The 14,629-nt window shown below is 41.2% G+C and overlaps 1 protein-coding gene across 5 annotated transcripts in view; it reads right to left on the bottom strand.

Moving 5' to 3' along the window:
- Stx8 (syntaxin 8) overlaps positions 1-14,605 on the bottom strand; it is a 265,408-nt gene extending 250,803 nt beyond the window's left edge. For 2 of the 5 annotated variants that reach the window (XM_005399384.2, XM_005399387.2), the window contains exons 1-4: positions 14,543-14,605; positions 13,920-14,079; positions 8,422-8,521; positions 5,145-5,239 (exon numbers count right to left, since the gene is read on the bottom strand). In XM_005399384.2, coding sequence (XP_005399441.1) covers positions 5,145-5,239; positions 8,422-8,521; positions 13,920-14,079; positions 14,543-14,573 — 386 coding nt within the window. In that variant the 5' untranslated portion in view covers positions 14,574-14,605. Of the gene's footprint in view, positions 1-5,144; positions 5,240-8,421; positions 8,522-13,919; positions 14,080-14,373; positions 14,521-14,542 lie in introns of those variants that run through there. The other 3 variants (XM_013522155.1, XM_005399386.2, XM_005399385.2) reach the window with 3 other exon arrangements.
- Positions 14,606-14,629: the final 24 nt, after the last annotated feature.

The raw sequence follows: 14,629 nt of genomic DNA, 5'->3' as shown, positions 1-14,629 counted from the left end.
TAGTCCAGACTGCCTCGAACTCCTGATATTCCTGTCACAGCCTCCTTTTCTTTAAGTCACAACTCCTACTAAATAAATGACTATTACATGCTAGGCCAAATCTTCCCTTGCCTCAAAACATTGATCACTTCCTTATTGTGGTACTGGAAATCAAACCAGGGCTTCATTTATGTTAGGAAAGTACTCTTTTTTTTGAGATAGGGTCTCACTATGTAGTTCAAGCTGGTCTTGAACTGGCAGCGATCCTCTTGGTTCAGCCTCCTGAGTGCTAGGATTACAGTTATGCACAACTGAACCCTGCAAGCAAGCACTCTTACCAGTGAGCTACAACCCAACTCTGTAATTTAGTTTTGAGGTAGGGTCTCACTAAGTTGCCCAGGCTTGCCTCAAACTTGTGATCTTCCTGCCTCAGCTTTCTATGCAGCTTGGGTTACAGGCATGTACCACCACGCCTGACAAAGCACTAATCACATTTGCAAGTACTATTTTAATATCTGTGTGCTCTAATACAACCATTTTGCCTACAAATTCTCATTAACTTTTATAAGAATGATTAAAATAATAATAGCAGTTAATCCTCAAGGAGGACTTACCAAATGTGAAGCAACTTCTATGCATATAATCTAATCCTCATAACAGTAATACAAACCAGGAAGATTCTTATCATCCCTATTTTACATATGAAAAAATGAGGCACAAGGAGGCTAAGGTTACACAGTAAGTGTTAATACCTACCTTTTATTCAACACCCACCACTGGGGTGGGGGCTAGGCCTGCGAGATGCTTTAAAAATATTGTCTTCAATTTTCACAACAAATTTGCAAAACTAGGACTAGTCCTAGTTTTATAAACAATGAAACTAAGCCCCAGAAAGACTGAACTGTGGTTTGGCCTCGATGCAGGGACAGACTGGTCGTCAGTCGCAGGTCTGCCTGCTTCCGGAGCCGATGCTCTTCCCACTGTACTGATGACACCCGACTTGCAGATTTCACAAGCAGCCGTGTTTCCAAACAAACCAGGGACAGGAGAAGTACTTAATTGAGAAGCACCAATTACACATCTTGCCAGGTATTGACTGGACATTCAAAAAACATGTAAAACTACCTACTTTATCTATCATGATGAAAAATCAAGATCTTAACATAAAAAACTAGAAAGAACCTTGTACCAACACAGATCTTTGTGTTTACATCTATGTAAGAAGTGTCACGAACAGGCGGTGTCTGAGAACCACTGTCCCTCTCCTGCAGTCACCAGGGGATATGTGCAGAGTCCGCTCAGCCTCTCCACACCTGCAACCATGGGGGTTTATTATATAGGGATTATCACATCTCTCTACCTGTGCTTTTCCCCAAAAATAAAGAGGTCATAAGAGTTAAGAGATTTTTTAAAAAGTATTTCCACAGGCCTTCTCCTACGGCACCAAAAATACCTTTTGATACTAAACCCCTTTGTTAAAGAGATTATTTTTATTCTCTTTAAAGAGGTAAAGGTGCTGCCACTGAAAAGCTAACTGAAGTGCAAGCTTCATGTAAAGCCGGTTGTAACAGTATTTTTGGTACCGCTTGAAATTTCACATGGAGCGTTCAACAACACATCGCTTTAACCAGCGAGACTCTCGGAGGAGTGCTGTGGACAGAAGTCACGCGGTCCAGCAGTTCTAACCTCTCTGGCCACGAGACTTTGGTTTATTAATTGTAAACTCATGGATTCAAAAGCACAGAACTTTCATTTTAATTTCATCTTCATCCTTGCCAGGAGTAAAGTACTTTTTCAGGAAACAGAATAACATCTTAGATCTAAATTCCAGGAATTTAACTGTTTAGAAAACACTGTCATAGTACTTATCTTTTTGGCAATTCCTAGCAGCCTCTGGAAAACTCCATGAATCCAGAAAAGCAGAAACTCAGTAAATACCATAACTTAACTACCCAGCACTGTGAGGAAATGTACTATTCAAATATTCACACTGGAAAAGTCATCTGACATTAATTATGTCTCAACAACAGGATTAAAAAGTCACTGTGTTGGTGATTTATGGATAAAAATTTTTCTGAGAATTATAATGTCATAAAGTAGTGTATCTAATAAACTACAGTGAACACTGTTTAATCTTTCTGATGATTAAGAAGTTTCTTCAGGATCTGCCTTATAAACAGGATTTATCTTGGCCCTACAGCAATTAATAGAAAATTCTAGTGGAAGACATGCCAGGAGATAGTTGACTATATTATTTCTACTAAAATAAAAGTCAGCACTAAACAACTGACTTGGGGCCAGACTGTGCTTGAATTTGGCTCTTCTATTTCCCAGCTGTGAGGTCCCGAGTAAAACACCAGAACTCTCACAGTCCTCTCCTCAGAGTAAAATCTCCTCACTGGAATGCTGGATTCTCCTTTCAACATTAGGGGCCTGAGGTCCAAAGTGTGGCCCACCCTCAGTACCTCTTTTGTCAAGAGAAGCGATCACCAAAACTAACCAATAACATGAGGTTATCAGGACTGACAAGTTGCTGTCTAACACACCTTAAGTGTGGAGGGTAACTGTTACAGAATTATTAAATGTTTGCGAACAGGAAGGAAGGCAAAGAAAAGGGAGATGGAAACAAGCAGGATTACCAGGAGGCTATGTAAGGCTGGAGGTGTAGCTCAGTGGTAGATCGTGTGCTCATCACATGCAGGGTTCAAATGCCAGCACCAAAAAAGGGGGAGAAGGGCCATAATACAGAAGCTACCTCCCTCTTTCCACCCTATCAGAAGAAAAATAGCCTCCTTGAAAACACAGAAATTCAGGAGCGCCCCCTGGGGATGGATTGTCTGCATGCCATGCCCTGCAGTAGGGACTATGGTTACAGTAATTGGGAAACAAAATAGAATTGTAAAGAAAGCCTTTTCATGCAAGTTGAGTTTTTTTAATTTCTCCTAGGAATTTGTGAATTATCCACATTAAGGTCACTACATATTTTTGTAATGTTTTAAATAACTCTGTTCAGGGTTTTTAATGCACGGTGCTTAATTCAGTAATTTGGGAGGTATTCTGAGATCACCACAAAACCACACTAAAACCCCAAGAGATTACAGATGGTCAGACTGGAAGCACTAGGAGAACAAAGTCAATTATTCCTATGGCATATTTAGTGTTCTCTAATTAATAACTAGCAGAAATTATTAGTAGCAAAAATTAACATTTTTTTTTGCTCTTCTGTTTTTGTTTTTGTTTTCCAATACTGGGAAATGAACCCAGAGCCTTTACACTGAGCTATATTCTCAACATTTATTTATTTATTTTTTTAATTTGAGACAGAGTCTTGCTAAGTTGTTCAGGCTGGGCTTAAAAACTTGTGATTCTCCTGCCAGAGCTTCCTACGGTACTGTATTACAGGTATGGCCACTATATCTAGATAAATAAATGTATAGATTTATACGTTTATTATATATTATCCTAATGTATAGATTTCCCTGGCTGTATAGGTTTAGCACATAAGTGAGATGGATAACACATAATTATCTTAATGGAAGCTACCAAACACATAGGTACCAGTACTCTACCATGAAACAGTGATAAGGTATTTAGTTGCCTTTCTAATGTACCTGTTAGATGTCTGACACTAAAACAAATTAGTGTCACTCCACGTGCAGACTTCCCGGCACAGAGTAGTGAAAGTGGAGGAAAGAGCCTTGCCCATCTGAAACAACTTCAGGTTTACGTATTTAGACTTCTTTACGTTGGTAAAATAAAAGCTCAAACTTTTACAATAGACTAACTGGGCAGTAACAAATGATACCAGTTGGATCAAGTTACAAACAAAGCCTATCAGAATACTCTGACTGTGTTACAAAGAAGCCCCCAGTTGTTTACTGAAATTAAAATTCTACTTGAAACCTTCCTGGATTAATAATTGGATATATGGAAAGCCATGCAATTAATCTAAACCAACCTTCTTGGAAACATAAGAGGGTTACATTTGCAGGAAAGTGTTTTCCTTGAACACTTTCCATTTTTTATCTAAAAAGCTACATTCTATACAATTTCTATATATTCTATGTAATTTTCCCATACCTAAAGCCAGGATGTAACCACTTCCTCTAATAACAAAAACTGGGCCTTTTCCCACATCTGTAATCTCAGGCTGATGCAGGAGGATCACCACAAGTATGAGGCCAGCCTGGGCTACACAGTGAGTTCATGGCCAATCTGAATTACACAGTGAGACCCTGTCTCAGAAAAAAAGAAGAAGAAAAGAAAAAAGATGGGTTTTTGGCATGAACTACTAACAATTTAGAGGAAAATGAGAGAAAGCCATTTGAGATCAGTTTTCAAATTAATATAAACTCAGTTTCAAATGATTAGTTTAGGTAATAATTCACATATATTTTCCTATACTGATCAGATTATGAATTTCTAAGAAAAATTCTGACACTTGGCAGGAGGCTAAGATGATGGCCCAACTTACTTTAAGCAAGTCCCACTCCTCCTTCCACCCCAAATTTTCCAAACTAGAGGTAATACCTGTGCTCCTGGAAGAATAATAAGGCAAACAATTCACATCTCAATAATCTACATAAGTCAAGGCATGGTGGTACATGCCTGTAATCTGAGCACTTGGGAGGCTGAGGCAGGAGGATCGCCATGAGTTCAAGGCCAGCCTGGGTTACACAGTGAACTCAAGGCCAGCCTAAACTATACAGGGAGACCCTGTCTCAAAAAAAATCTACATAAGCAGTAAAAGCAACAGCAAAAGACATATGGTTTCTACTGGTACTGGCCTCTCCCAGGAGAAACGGCTCATTACAAACTTTGGAATGTCAGAAGTGGAGTCCGAGCTCAGTCTGCTGTTGCAGCAGCAGCTGGCCACCCTCAAGGCAGCAGCCGAGAGCAATGTGGGCTCCGTACACACAACACAGAAAGTATCAGCTTCTTGCCCACTAAGGGGTACGCCCAAGCCAGCTAATGCCTCGCCAGCAGATTCACTGTAAAACATGTAACAGACCCCAACATAGAACTCAGGATCATAGGAACAGTGTGGAAACCAGGTCTTCCTCAAACTGTGGAAAAGTCTGGGTGGCCCAGATTCCTTCCTTTCTTAAAATAAGATTGCTTTTCCTCCCACTCTGCAAAAGAGGTGGAACTGTTTACATGGATACATCTGATGTGTTGACACCGCTCTTAGCAATAAGTCCTTCAGAAGGGCGATCTTTTCCTTCAAGTTGTGCAACAAGGCTCGGATTGCCACGGTGAGCTGAAAAGAAAAGAACACATCCTAAGTATTCCAGTCCAGCGATGCAGAACCTATGAAATCGAATCAGGTAGAGGTGGCTTCCCAGACCAGAATTCCATCAAGGATGGGCTAGAAGAGATGCTTAGCCTCCAGGGGACAAATGCAGGAGGGAAAGTGGTGACCTGGTCCAGCCACCTAGCTGAGCCTCGGACCTCCCTGAAAGCCTGCCCAAGGGCAGCCCAGACTGTCTGACTGTGGGCACTGACCAGGAGCTGCCAATCTATCCTCAGGCTCAGCTGGGTTCTGTCCCCTGAGCTTCTGCCCTTTGATCCTATTGTCTACCCTGGGGCCATGCAGGAAAGTGTTTCCAAAAGTCTCCACTCAACAGCAAAAATCTCACAGTTCCCTGAGCCAAGCTTCAAACAACATGGCGTCAAGTCCCATCACCATCCAAACCAGCCTCTGCCGCGGTGTGTTTATAACCCATCTGAACCGTTTATAGGAAAGTGTTCTTTTATGCGTGAGGAATGGGAACCACTCGGGACTCTTTTTCCAAGACTGTGTGAGTTTTCTCCAATTATTCTAAAAGACCAGAGGAAACTTTTGTTTCTGAATCTAAAGTGCTACATTGAAGGATGGAGAAGTATGGGGGGGTGCGTTTATGGAATTTGGAAATATGAAAATAAAACTGCCCACTTAAATGAAAACATATTAGACCACGGGTGAATATATTACAAAGCCAGAATACCACAGGTTTCATCTGCCGCCTTGTTACAAGAAGCAGTGATGTAACTTAGGTGGAAGGCCACCGGCTCCTCAGGTCAGCAGGGCCACGGTGAGAGGCTGGCCATGGTCTGTTATGCACATCAAGCAATGCTCCAAGGTATCAACAGCCAATGAAAAAGGTCATCTAACTTTATTCTGATACCTCTGGAAACCAAGGAAAAACCCCTAATGTTCATAGGGCTACTCCCAGGAAAGCAGGTTTCTTCTCACTGTGAAAGTAAAGAGCAAAACAAAAACTACAAGCTGGTTTCAGTGATGGGCACCTGGAGTCCTCTATCCAGGAGGCTGAGGACAGCTGAGGCAACATAGCGAGACTGTCGCAAATAAAATAAAATGAAATAAAATAAAATAAAATAAAATAGCATAAACACACACAGACACCGCCAGGCCTATAATGAGCATATAAAAGTAAAGGCCCCCAAATCACTCAAGAGATGAAAGAGTATATAGTCATTAAAGAGTATTATTCAGCCAAGCATGGTGGCACACGCCTATAATCCCAACACTGAGGCAGGAGGATTGCTGTAAATTCGAGGCCAATGTGGGCTACAAAGTGAGTTCATAGCCAGCCTAAACTGCAAAGTGAAACCCTGGCTCAAAAAGACAAAAAAAAAAATATAAATGATTCAACTTTCACTCTGTTAGAACGGAAGAGTATCACCCAAGCAGTGAATGGTGGCACATGCCCATAATCCTAGCACTCGGGAGGCTGAGGCAGAAGGACTGCTGTGAGTTTGAGGCCAGCCTGGGCTACATAGTGAGTTCGAAGACAGACTCTGAACTTGTCTTAAAAAGCAAAAGAAAAAGTCACCCAAGGAGAGAAAAAATAATACAGAATCTAAATACACCAAAATGCCAAGGGTGGTTATCTTTAAGCAGTGAGATCTCTTAATATATTACAAGAAGATGATTACAAACATGAAAAAAAAGGTTTATTATCATAATGAAACAGGAGCTTCGAGAGCACAGAAAAAGATGGAAAGCCTAATTAGTACTTTAAACTAACCTGGTCATTAAAAAAAAAAAATCAGCCAGGGATAGCAGCACATGCCTATAAGCCCAGCACTCTAGAGGCAGAGGTAAGAGGATCATGCAAGTTCAAGACCAGCCTTAGCTACATAGTGAGTTCACGACACATATCAATTTCACTTACAGATTATAAATGTAAAACAATTTTAAGTATTAGTAAAGGAAATTTAAAATTACAATAAAAAGACTATGTCATTGCCAGTGAGAATTTATTCTAGTAATTTAAGGACAGTCTAAACCTAAAAATAAAAGCTTATGGTGTTAATAATTAAAAACAGAATAAACATATGATTAATACAGCATGGAGGAAATTAAAAACAAAAAAAACAAAGAAAGATAACTAAGAATAGAACACAATTGCCTAGAATGTATTATAATTTAACTCTGGTCTACAAGTTCTAGCCGATGCTACAAGGAATTAAAAAAAATCTATAAGGGTTGAAAAGAAGATGAAACTCTCATTTGCAGATTAACAGATTTCTACTTGGGAAAGTTAGAAGAATCAATTGAAAGATTACTTGAAAGAACAAAAGAATTCAGTACAGACATAAAATGAAAATAAAAACCAGACATTCCTAAATTTAAGTAATAACTAGAGAGAATTTTTCAAATTATTATTTTCAAAATTTATGAACAACACTAAAAAAATCTAAAAAGCATGTATCCTAGTGCCTGGCACATAATAACTACAGTAAATATTGCTAAAGGACTAAATACATGAAAGGATAAAATGAGAATGAAAAGAAATATGCAGTATTATAAAAAATGTTAAGTTTTCCCCATTTTTTATTAGAGAGGCAGTGGAAATTAAGGCCCAGCACAAAATTTTCTTTAACGGAGCTTCACAAAACCACTCTGAAAGCAGGATATGTGAAGAAAAAAATGACAGGAATAATAAAAGGACCCCTAAATAATCAGATAAGGTGTCATTATTAAAAAAAAATACAAGAATGTGATGCTGGCACTTGTCAACTGTGCCAACAGCGCAAGGAAGCAGAAGGCCTAGGAATACTGTAGCTGCATAAAAGTCCAGTGAGTGAAATGGGAACATTTTGTATCTTGGGGGAGGGAATTCTAATCTAGCAAATGGGGAAAAATAAAATTAGACATCTACAACATACCACAATAAATTTTTCAGATTTACACACACTGACACACACCCAAACACACACACAGCCTTAAGTATAGGAAGGTTTTCAGACCTCCACGCTCAAAATCATGTAAGTACTGAGCTGGCCATACTAGTGCATTCTTAGAATCCCAGCACTTGGGAGGAGCACTCGGACTTCAAAGCCAGCCTGAACTACATAGCTGACTCAACAACGACAACAACAAAAAGAAAAAACAGAAAAAAAATCATTCAAGTACTAATTTTCTCCTGGTGTTACCTTGGATGACTTTTCACCTCTTCGTTCATACTGATTTCGTTGTTGTATTTTCTCAGCAATTTCTTGGGCAATTTGACAGGTGGAATCATATGTAGAGAACCTGCAGCAAAGTCAGAGTAGAGAAAGATGTTTAAGGTTCTTTAAAAAAGAAATTCCTATGGCCAGACGTGATGACACACCTATCATCCCAGCACTCGGGAGGCTGAGGCAGGAGGATCATTGTGAGTTCAAGGCCAGCCTGGGCTACACGGTGTGTTTAAGGCCAGCCTGCATTGCACAGGGAGACCTTGCCTCAAAAAAACAAAAAAAGAAATAAAAAGAAATTCCTTACTTGTCCAAGCTGAGTTTTTAATTCTAGTCACAGCTTCAAACGGGAAAGGAGAATAATAAACAGGATCAGGAATAGCAGTAAGTATTAAATGGTACTTACTATGGCTAGGCACCCTTCCAAATGTCTCGTTTGTAACCACTCACTTAATGCACTCAGGTACATGGAGGGGGGCTCTGCTACCACCTCATCTATACACTAGGAAACGAGCTCCACAGAGGTAGCCTGACTCACCCAGCAGAACAAGGCAGCCTGGCCCTAAGACCTGGGCTCTTAAACTCCTTGCTATTGGGCCATGAGAAAGCATCTGCATTCATGCATTTGTGCAATAACAAACATTCCTGGAGGGCCTGCACTGTACAGACCACAGTTCTGGGCACTGTGAATGAACAGAGCTGTGAACAAAGTTTAGTCCCCAAATAAACAGGCTGTATGCCAGCTGTTGATATGAGCTGAAAAGAAAACTGCAGCAGGGTAAAGAGAGTGACCAGGAGGTACTATGAAGACAGGGGACCCTGAGACAAGGTGAGAAGCAAGTTGTGCACGTCTACCTGGAGAAGAGCTCCACAGTGCAAGAATGGCAGGTACTGTGCAACCTGCAACAAACTGTTCTGGTGATAAAGGTTACACATCCACCTGACACCTAAGTCTGCTAGAATTCTCTCCAAACACTTCACTGACCTTCTACTTGTTATTCAAGTGCTGGAGTTTTTGAAGGACTCACAATGAACCCCCAGTGGCCCTGCTTTTATCCTTCGGTTACAGCACCTTTGCTTGTTTTCAGGAAAATACTTAAGTGTGCACAAACATTTCATTTCTCCTACCAGCCGGTCTGTTTGTAAAAGTGAGGGCCCTGCTGTACTCATGCGATGAACGTATTTGAAATATTGAAAATTGCTGTCTGCCTTAACATTCCAATTTTTGCTCGAGAAAAGAAAATAATCCATTTCCAACTCCCATGTATCACTTGTGCATGGAGGGAACTTGATAAATGTTTTGTTTTTGTTTTGTTCTTGAGATAGGGTTTAGCTATGTTGCCCAAGTCAGTCTCAAGCTCCGGGGCTCAAGTGATCTCCCATCTCAGCCCCCCAAAGGAGCTGGGACTGCAAGGCATACACCAGGATGCCTAGGTGTTAAGTGGTTTTTTTTTCTTAAATGAAGACTTTCCAACTGCATCCCTCAGGAATCTTACTAAAGTAATTATAACAGCAGCTAATGGCTGAGCACCTGATCTGAGCCAGGTCCTTTCCTAAGAGCTCACTGTAAACTTCTTAAGGACCCCAGGAGGCAGGGTTGTGAGCCACTAACCTTAGACTCTACACAGTAGCAATATATATATATATATATATATATATATATATAACATCATTCATATACACGTGTATATGAAAAAGAACAGGTAGAACACCACCTAATTATGAAAACAGAAGGAAAATTGGGTCCTGGTCCCAGGCTTGCCATGTTTTCCTTCTTTCCCTCCATACTGTCATCTATGAAATGAACATCTTAGTTTTGGCTCTGTGGTCCCAGATCAAGCATGTAAGAATCCACAACCAAATCCTGCTAAGCATGAAGTCTAATCAAGTATTTCTGGAGCTAAGAGATGGGAGAAATTACTGTTCACCGAGGCACTCAGTGAGGCTGGGCCACAAGGTGACATCTTGGGCTGAATGAAGTTAAAGCAGGCCTCTTGCTCAGATGCTGAGGAGAGGGACATGCTGTACATGGTGCAAATCGTACAGGACAAGCAAACGGGACAGGAAGAAAACAGGCCAGGCATGCTCAGTCACATGGCTGCCATGGCAGGAGGGTAAAGTATAAAACAGTGGCGATGATAGAAGGTAGTCTCTGCAGAGCCTGGAATACCAGTCTTAAAGGAGAGTTGAGAGCCACAGAGGACATTTTATATATAGAAAGCAGCCTTGAAAAGCTTAAATGAAATGTGGAAGGTCACACAGCTAGGACAAATTGCCAATGTCTTGCCTCACCCCCCACCCAATCCCTATATTCTTCTTTCAGCCCTAACAGCAGGGGTTCTGAAATCTTGCTGCACATTTAAATCAGAGGAGAATTTAAAAAAAAAAAAGAAGCCTGGCTCTCATCCCACCTCCAAGCACTCTGACTAACTAGTGTGCAGTCTGACCCAGACATGGGGATTTTTGAAAGCTCCCAAGACGTTTCCAATCTATAGCAAAGCTTGAGGGACACTGGCCTAGTAACAGTGGGCAGTCATCAGGGTGTCAGGCACACAGCTGCTTAAATTATCATTTAGGAAAACTAATCTTTTTTTTTTTGAGACAGGGTCTTGTTTTGTAGTGCAAGCTGGCCTTGAACTCAGGGAGATCCTCCTGCCTCAGCCTCCGGAGTTCTGGGAACATAGGAGTGCACCACCAAGCACAACTCAATTTATTTATATAAATAGTAATGAGAGAAAATAAGAGGGTAGCAGCTGGAGGCTAGTAGATTTCTCAGATTATTACATTCTGCACACAATTACTAGTAATTACTATGTGCAAAATACTAGGTTATAAAGGTCTGGATGACAGTAGAAGTGGACATCAGAAAAGGGATGTCAGCAATTTTAAAAGAAAGAACCAATGGGAATTAGTGACTAATCTGATATAAGGAATGAGAAAAGGGAACAAGTAATGTGTTCAGGGTGAAGTCACTAAAAAACAGTGATGCTGCCACACGGGCAGAGGGACTGGCAGAAGTAAAAGAAGTTTCCAGACTGTAAGAGAGGCCTCTATTTTGACCCGAAAGGCAGTGAAAGTACAGATACATTAACATATATACAATCTAAAGCATACCAAAAGAAATAGTGGTGTGAATGGCAGTGATGAAACAAAAATGGAAGAATATTGCTAATTACAAAAACCCAATGATATGAAGGAGTCCAGCATACAACTCTACTTCAGTATCCTTTACCTTCCATGATAACATTTTAAAAAAGTAAATAGCCCACACCCTAAAAACCAAAAACCACCAATACTTAGGACGCCCAAGCAGAACACTGAGGTCTAACTAATTTTTCCAGAAATGGAGCAGGTGTTGCGGTGCACACCTATCATCCCAGGCTGAGGTGGGAGGATCGCTGTGAAGTCGGGGCCAGCCTGAGCTACAGAGATGCTGTCTCAAAATACAATTTTTTTTTTTAAAGCAGGTATTTCATTCAAAATTAGCTGCTTCAGTAGTAAACAAAGGTAATTAACTTCATCAAAGCATAAGTTGCTCCAGTAGTACAGACAGGTAATTAACTTTAGCAAACAACCAGCTCAGATGCAGTTATCACGTATTTCTATTAAACAGTAAGCTCACCACTTGCTTTGATAAAGCATTCAAATAGTAACTGCTATATTGGATCTCTAAATATTAGAACACAACTCATGAGGAAGGCACTGATTGGCTATGATTTTCAGTAGCACAGAAAGAAAACTGCAGTAACTTTTCCTAGGGTGTTTTGTTTTGCTTTTTGAGACAGTCTCACTATGTAGCCCGGACTGGCCTCCAACTCACAGAGATCCTCCTGCTTCAGTCTCCCTAGGGCTGGGATTACAGGTGGGCGCCACCCCACCTGGCTCCTGGGTTTTTCACAGTCCCTTTCTGTATTCTTTCTACCTTCCTCACCAGCAACCCATGGTGTAAAGCAGCCAATCAGAGCACAGTAAAGGTCTGCTTCACTTTCAACTGTTAAATGAGAAAGTCACTTAGTCAAATAACTGAGAATGATAGGAAGAGTACAGTTGTTTTTTTTTTTTTCAATAGTAACCAGGGAAGAGGTATGGGGTCCAGTTCTCACTTTCACCAATTTAAATGGGCAACTGGGAGGGAAGGGACCTCCCTTATCACTACGCTTTATTTCTTACTTTATGTGTGAAGTATGAGAGTTTGCTTCCAGAAAAGTAGAGAATAACTTCAGATGTATTGAGGACCTTAAAAATGTCCATAGTTAAACCCAATAGTTCTACTTCTGTGGCAGCATCCCAAAGAAACAGATGGGAAAGCAAGGTCGGCCTTTGGCATAGCAAAGATCAAAGACAAATCCTAAAATAAATTATGCTCATATGACACAGTGATATGCACCATAAAAATCACGTTTTCAGAAAACATTTAGTGATACGGAGAAATGCTTCCTGTTTTGTAAAACATGCATCATATAGAATAATAAATTCATTGTAAATATCAATAATGGCTTTTTCCGAGTAACAGTTAAAGAAGTGATTTATTTTCTTTCTGTAAACATTCTGTACTTTCTAAATTTTCTATCAGTGGTGTACACTATTGTTAAAAAGGCAATATTAAATTAAGCAACCAGCCCAGATAATCTAGGTACCAGGTAATTCTGACCTTGAAATCTATTCTCCTAACATCCAAATTATCTGTAACTTAAACAATTACAAACTGTGCTAGAAACAACATAAGACATATACTCCCAACAAGAATTTTACAATTCTAATATGTTGTAAATTATTAAACAAAAAAAGTCAAGCCTGTTATGTATAGCAGTTTGTCCCTTAGGTTTAGAGTTTGCATCTTTAACTACTTAGTCCTCGGGCTTTCACTGCTGAAAGAATGACCCTTATCAACTGCTGTTTTTTTTGCAGAAGTTGTTGCTGAAGGAACAGTCTCCAGGACACTGATAAGACTGATTCCGGGAGGAGTAAAATGTCTTATCTCAAGGGCTTAAATTCCCTCCCGGATTCCCACGATTTTGGAAGGGCCCACAAGATCTGCCTCTGCTCAACAGCTAATGACCAAGAATTCTGAGCCGCGGGTTCTCAACGAAGGGGGTTTAGCAGATGGACCGAGAGTCCACGAACAGGTTATTTCTACCTCACTTTTACAGGAGTCAGAGAAGTCTGCACCAGCCCCACAACCCGGGTGGGCGGGAAATCCCCGCGGAGAGCGCAGCCCCAAAGAGCTGCAGGAATCTACGGGGGTTCGGGTCCGGCCCCCGTTCCTCGGCAGCCCACTCGGGCTCCCTCCCGGCTCATCCACAGAAGGACCAGGAGTAGTGGGCTGTGGCTCAGCAGGGGTCCCCAGATCCTCGCTGTTCCTTTCCTCATCCCGAAAGGCCTTCAGCCTCAAAACTACGGAACTGCCGGCTCCGGGAAGCCCGACCCGCCCTCAGGCTCCCCAGTGCACCGCCGCCCTCACCCCTGGGACTCACCAGGGGTCCGGTGCCATCGTGCAGTCTCCGCCCGCTGCTCGGACACTTCCTGCTCCCAGCAGCTGACTACGGCGGCCCGCGTGGTTCACTCCTCGCGGTTCGGCCGCTGCGCGCCTGGAGTTTGCAAACTGATTATTTACTTCACTTTGGGGCCTCAGAGCTGTAACCAAAACAAACAAACAAACGTGTAAGGGCTCCTACTAGAAGATGCGAATTGCTGGTGAAATTAAAATAAAATTATTGTTGAACAGAATCGAAGCGTTTTCCCAAGGTGAGAGCGCTTTGAGAAACCTTCAAGATTGCTCTCGCGCAGTTCCTTAAAATTTTTATCCCCTGTTTCAAAAACAAAACAAAACTGTATTGTGGCGATAATTGCATACCAAGTTAATACTGTATTGTGATAAGTAAGCTATGCCTTAGCAAAGCTTTTTAAAAATCGTTAAAATCTTTTTACCTGCTTCCAGCATAGGACTCACGCATCAGAGGCAATTCACTGTTAGTTTTAAAATGCCAAGTAGAAGCTTAATTATATAGTTACCAAAAAGGTCACAGACTACACTAAGTAAGGAGGAATTTGTTCTGTGCATTTAGTACCCACCCTACCACCTCTACTCTACACTTACAGGAAACAGAAAAGGGACACCCTCCATACATTTGCAAGAGGACAAGTCAACCCCAGCCCCCCCAAATTGGTTTCTGCGGGAACGTGG

The sequence above is a fragment of the Chinchilla lanigera genome, unplaced genomic scaffold (assembly GCF_000276665.1).
Source record: "Chinchilla lanigera isolate Chin_1 unplaced genomic scaffold, ChiLan1.0 scaffold00066, whole genome shotgun sequence".
Taxonomy (NCBI): Eukaryota; Metazoa; Chordata; class Mammalia; order Rodentia; family Chinchillidae; genus Chinchilla; species Chinchilla lanigera.
The sequence above is the reverse complement of the archived record's forward strand: the minus strand, read 5'-3'. Positions and strand labels throughout refer to the sequence as shown.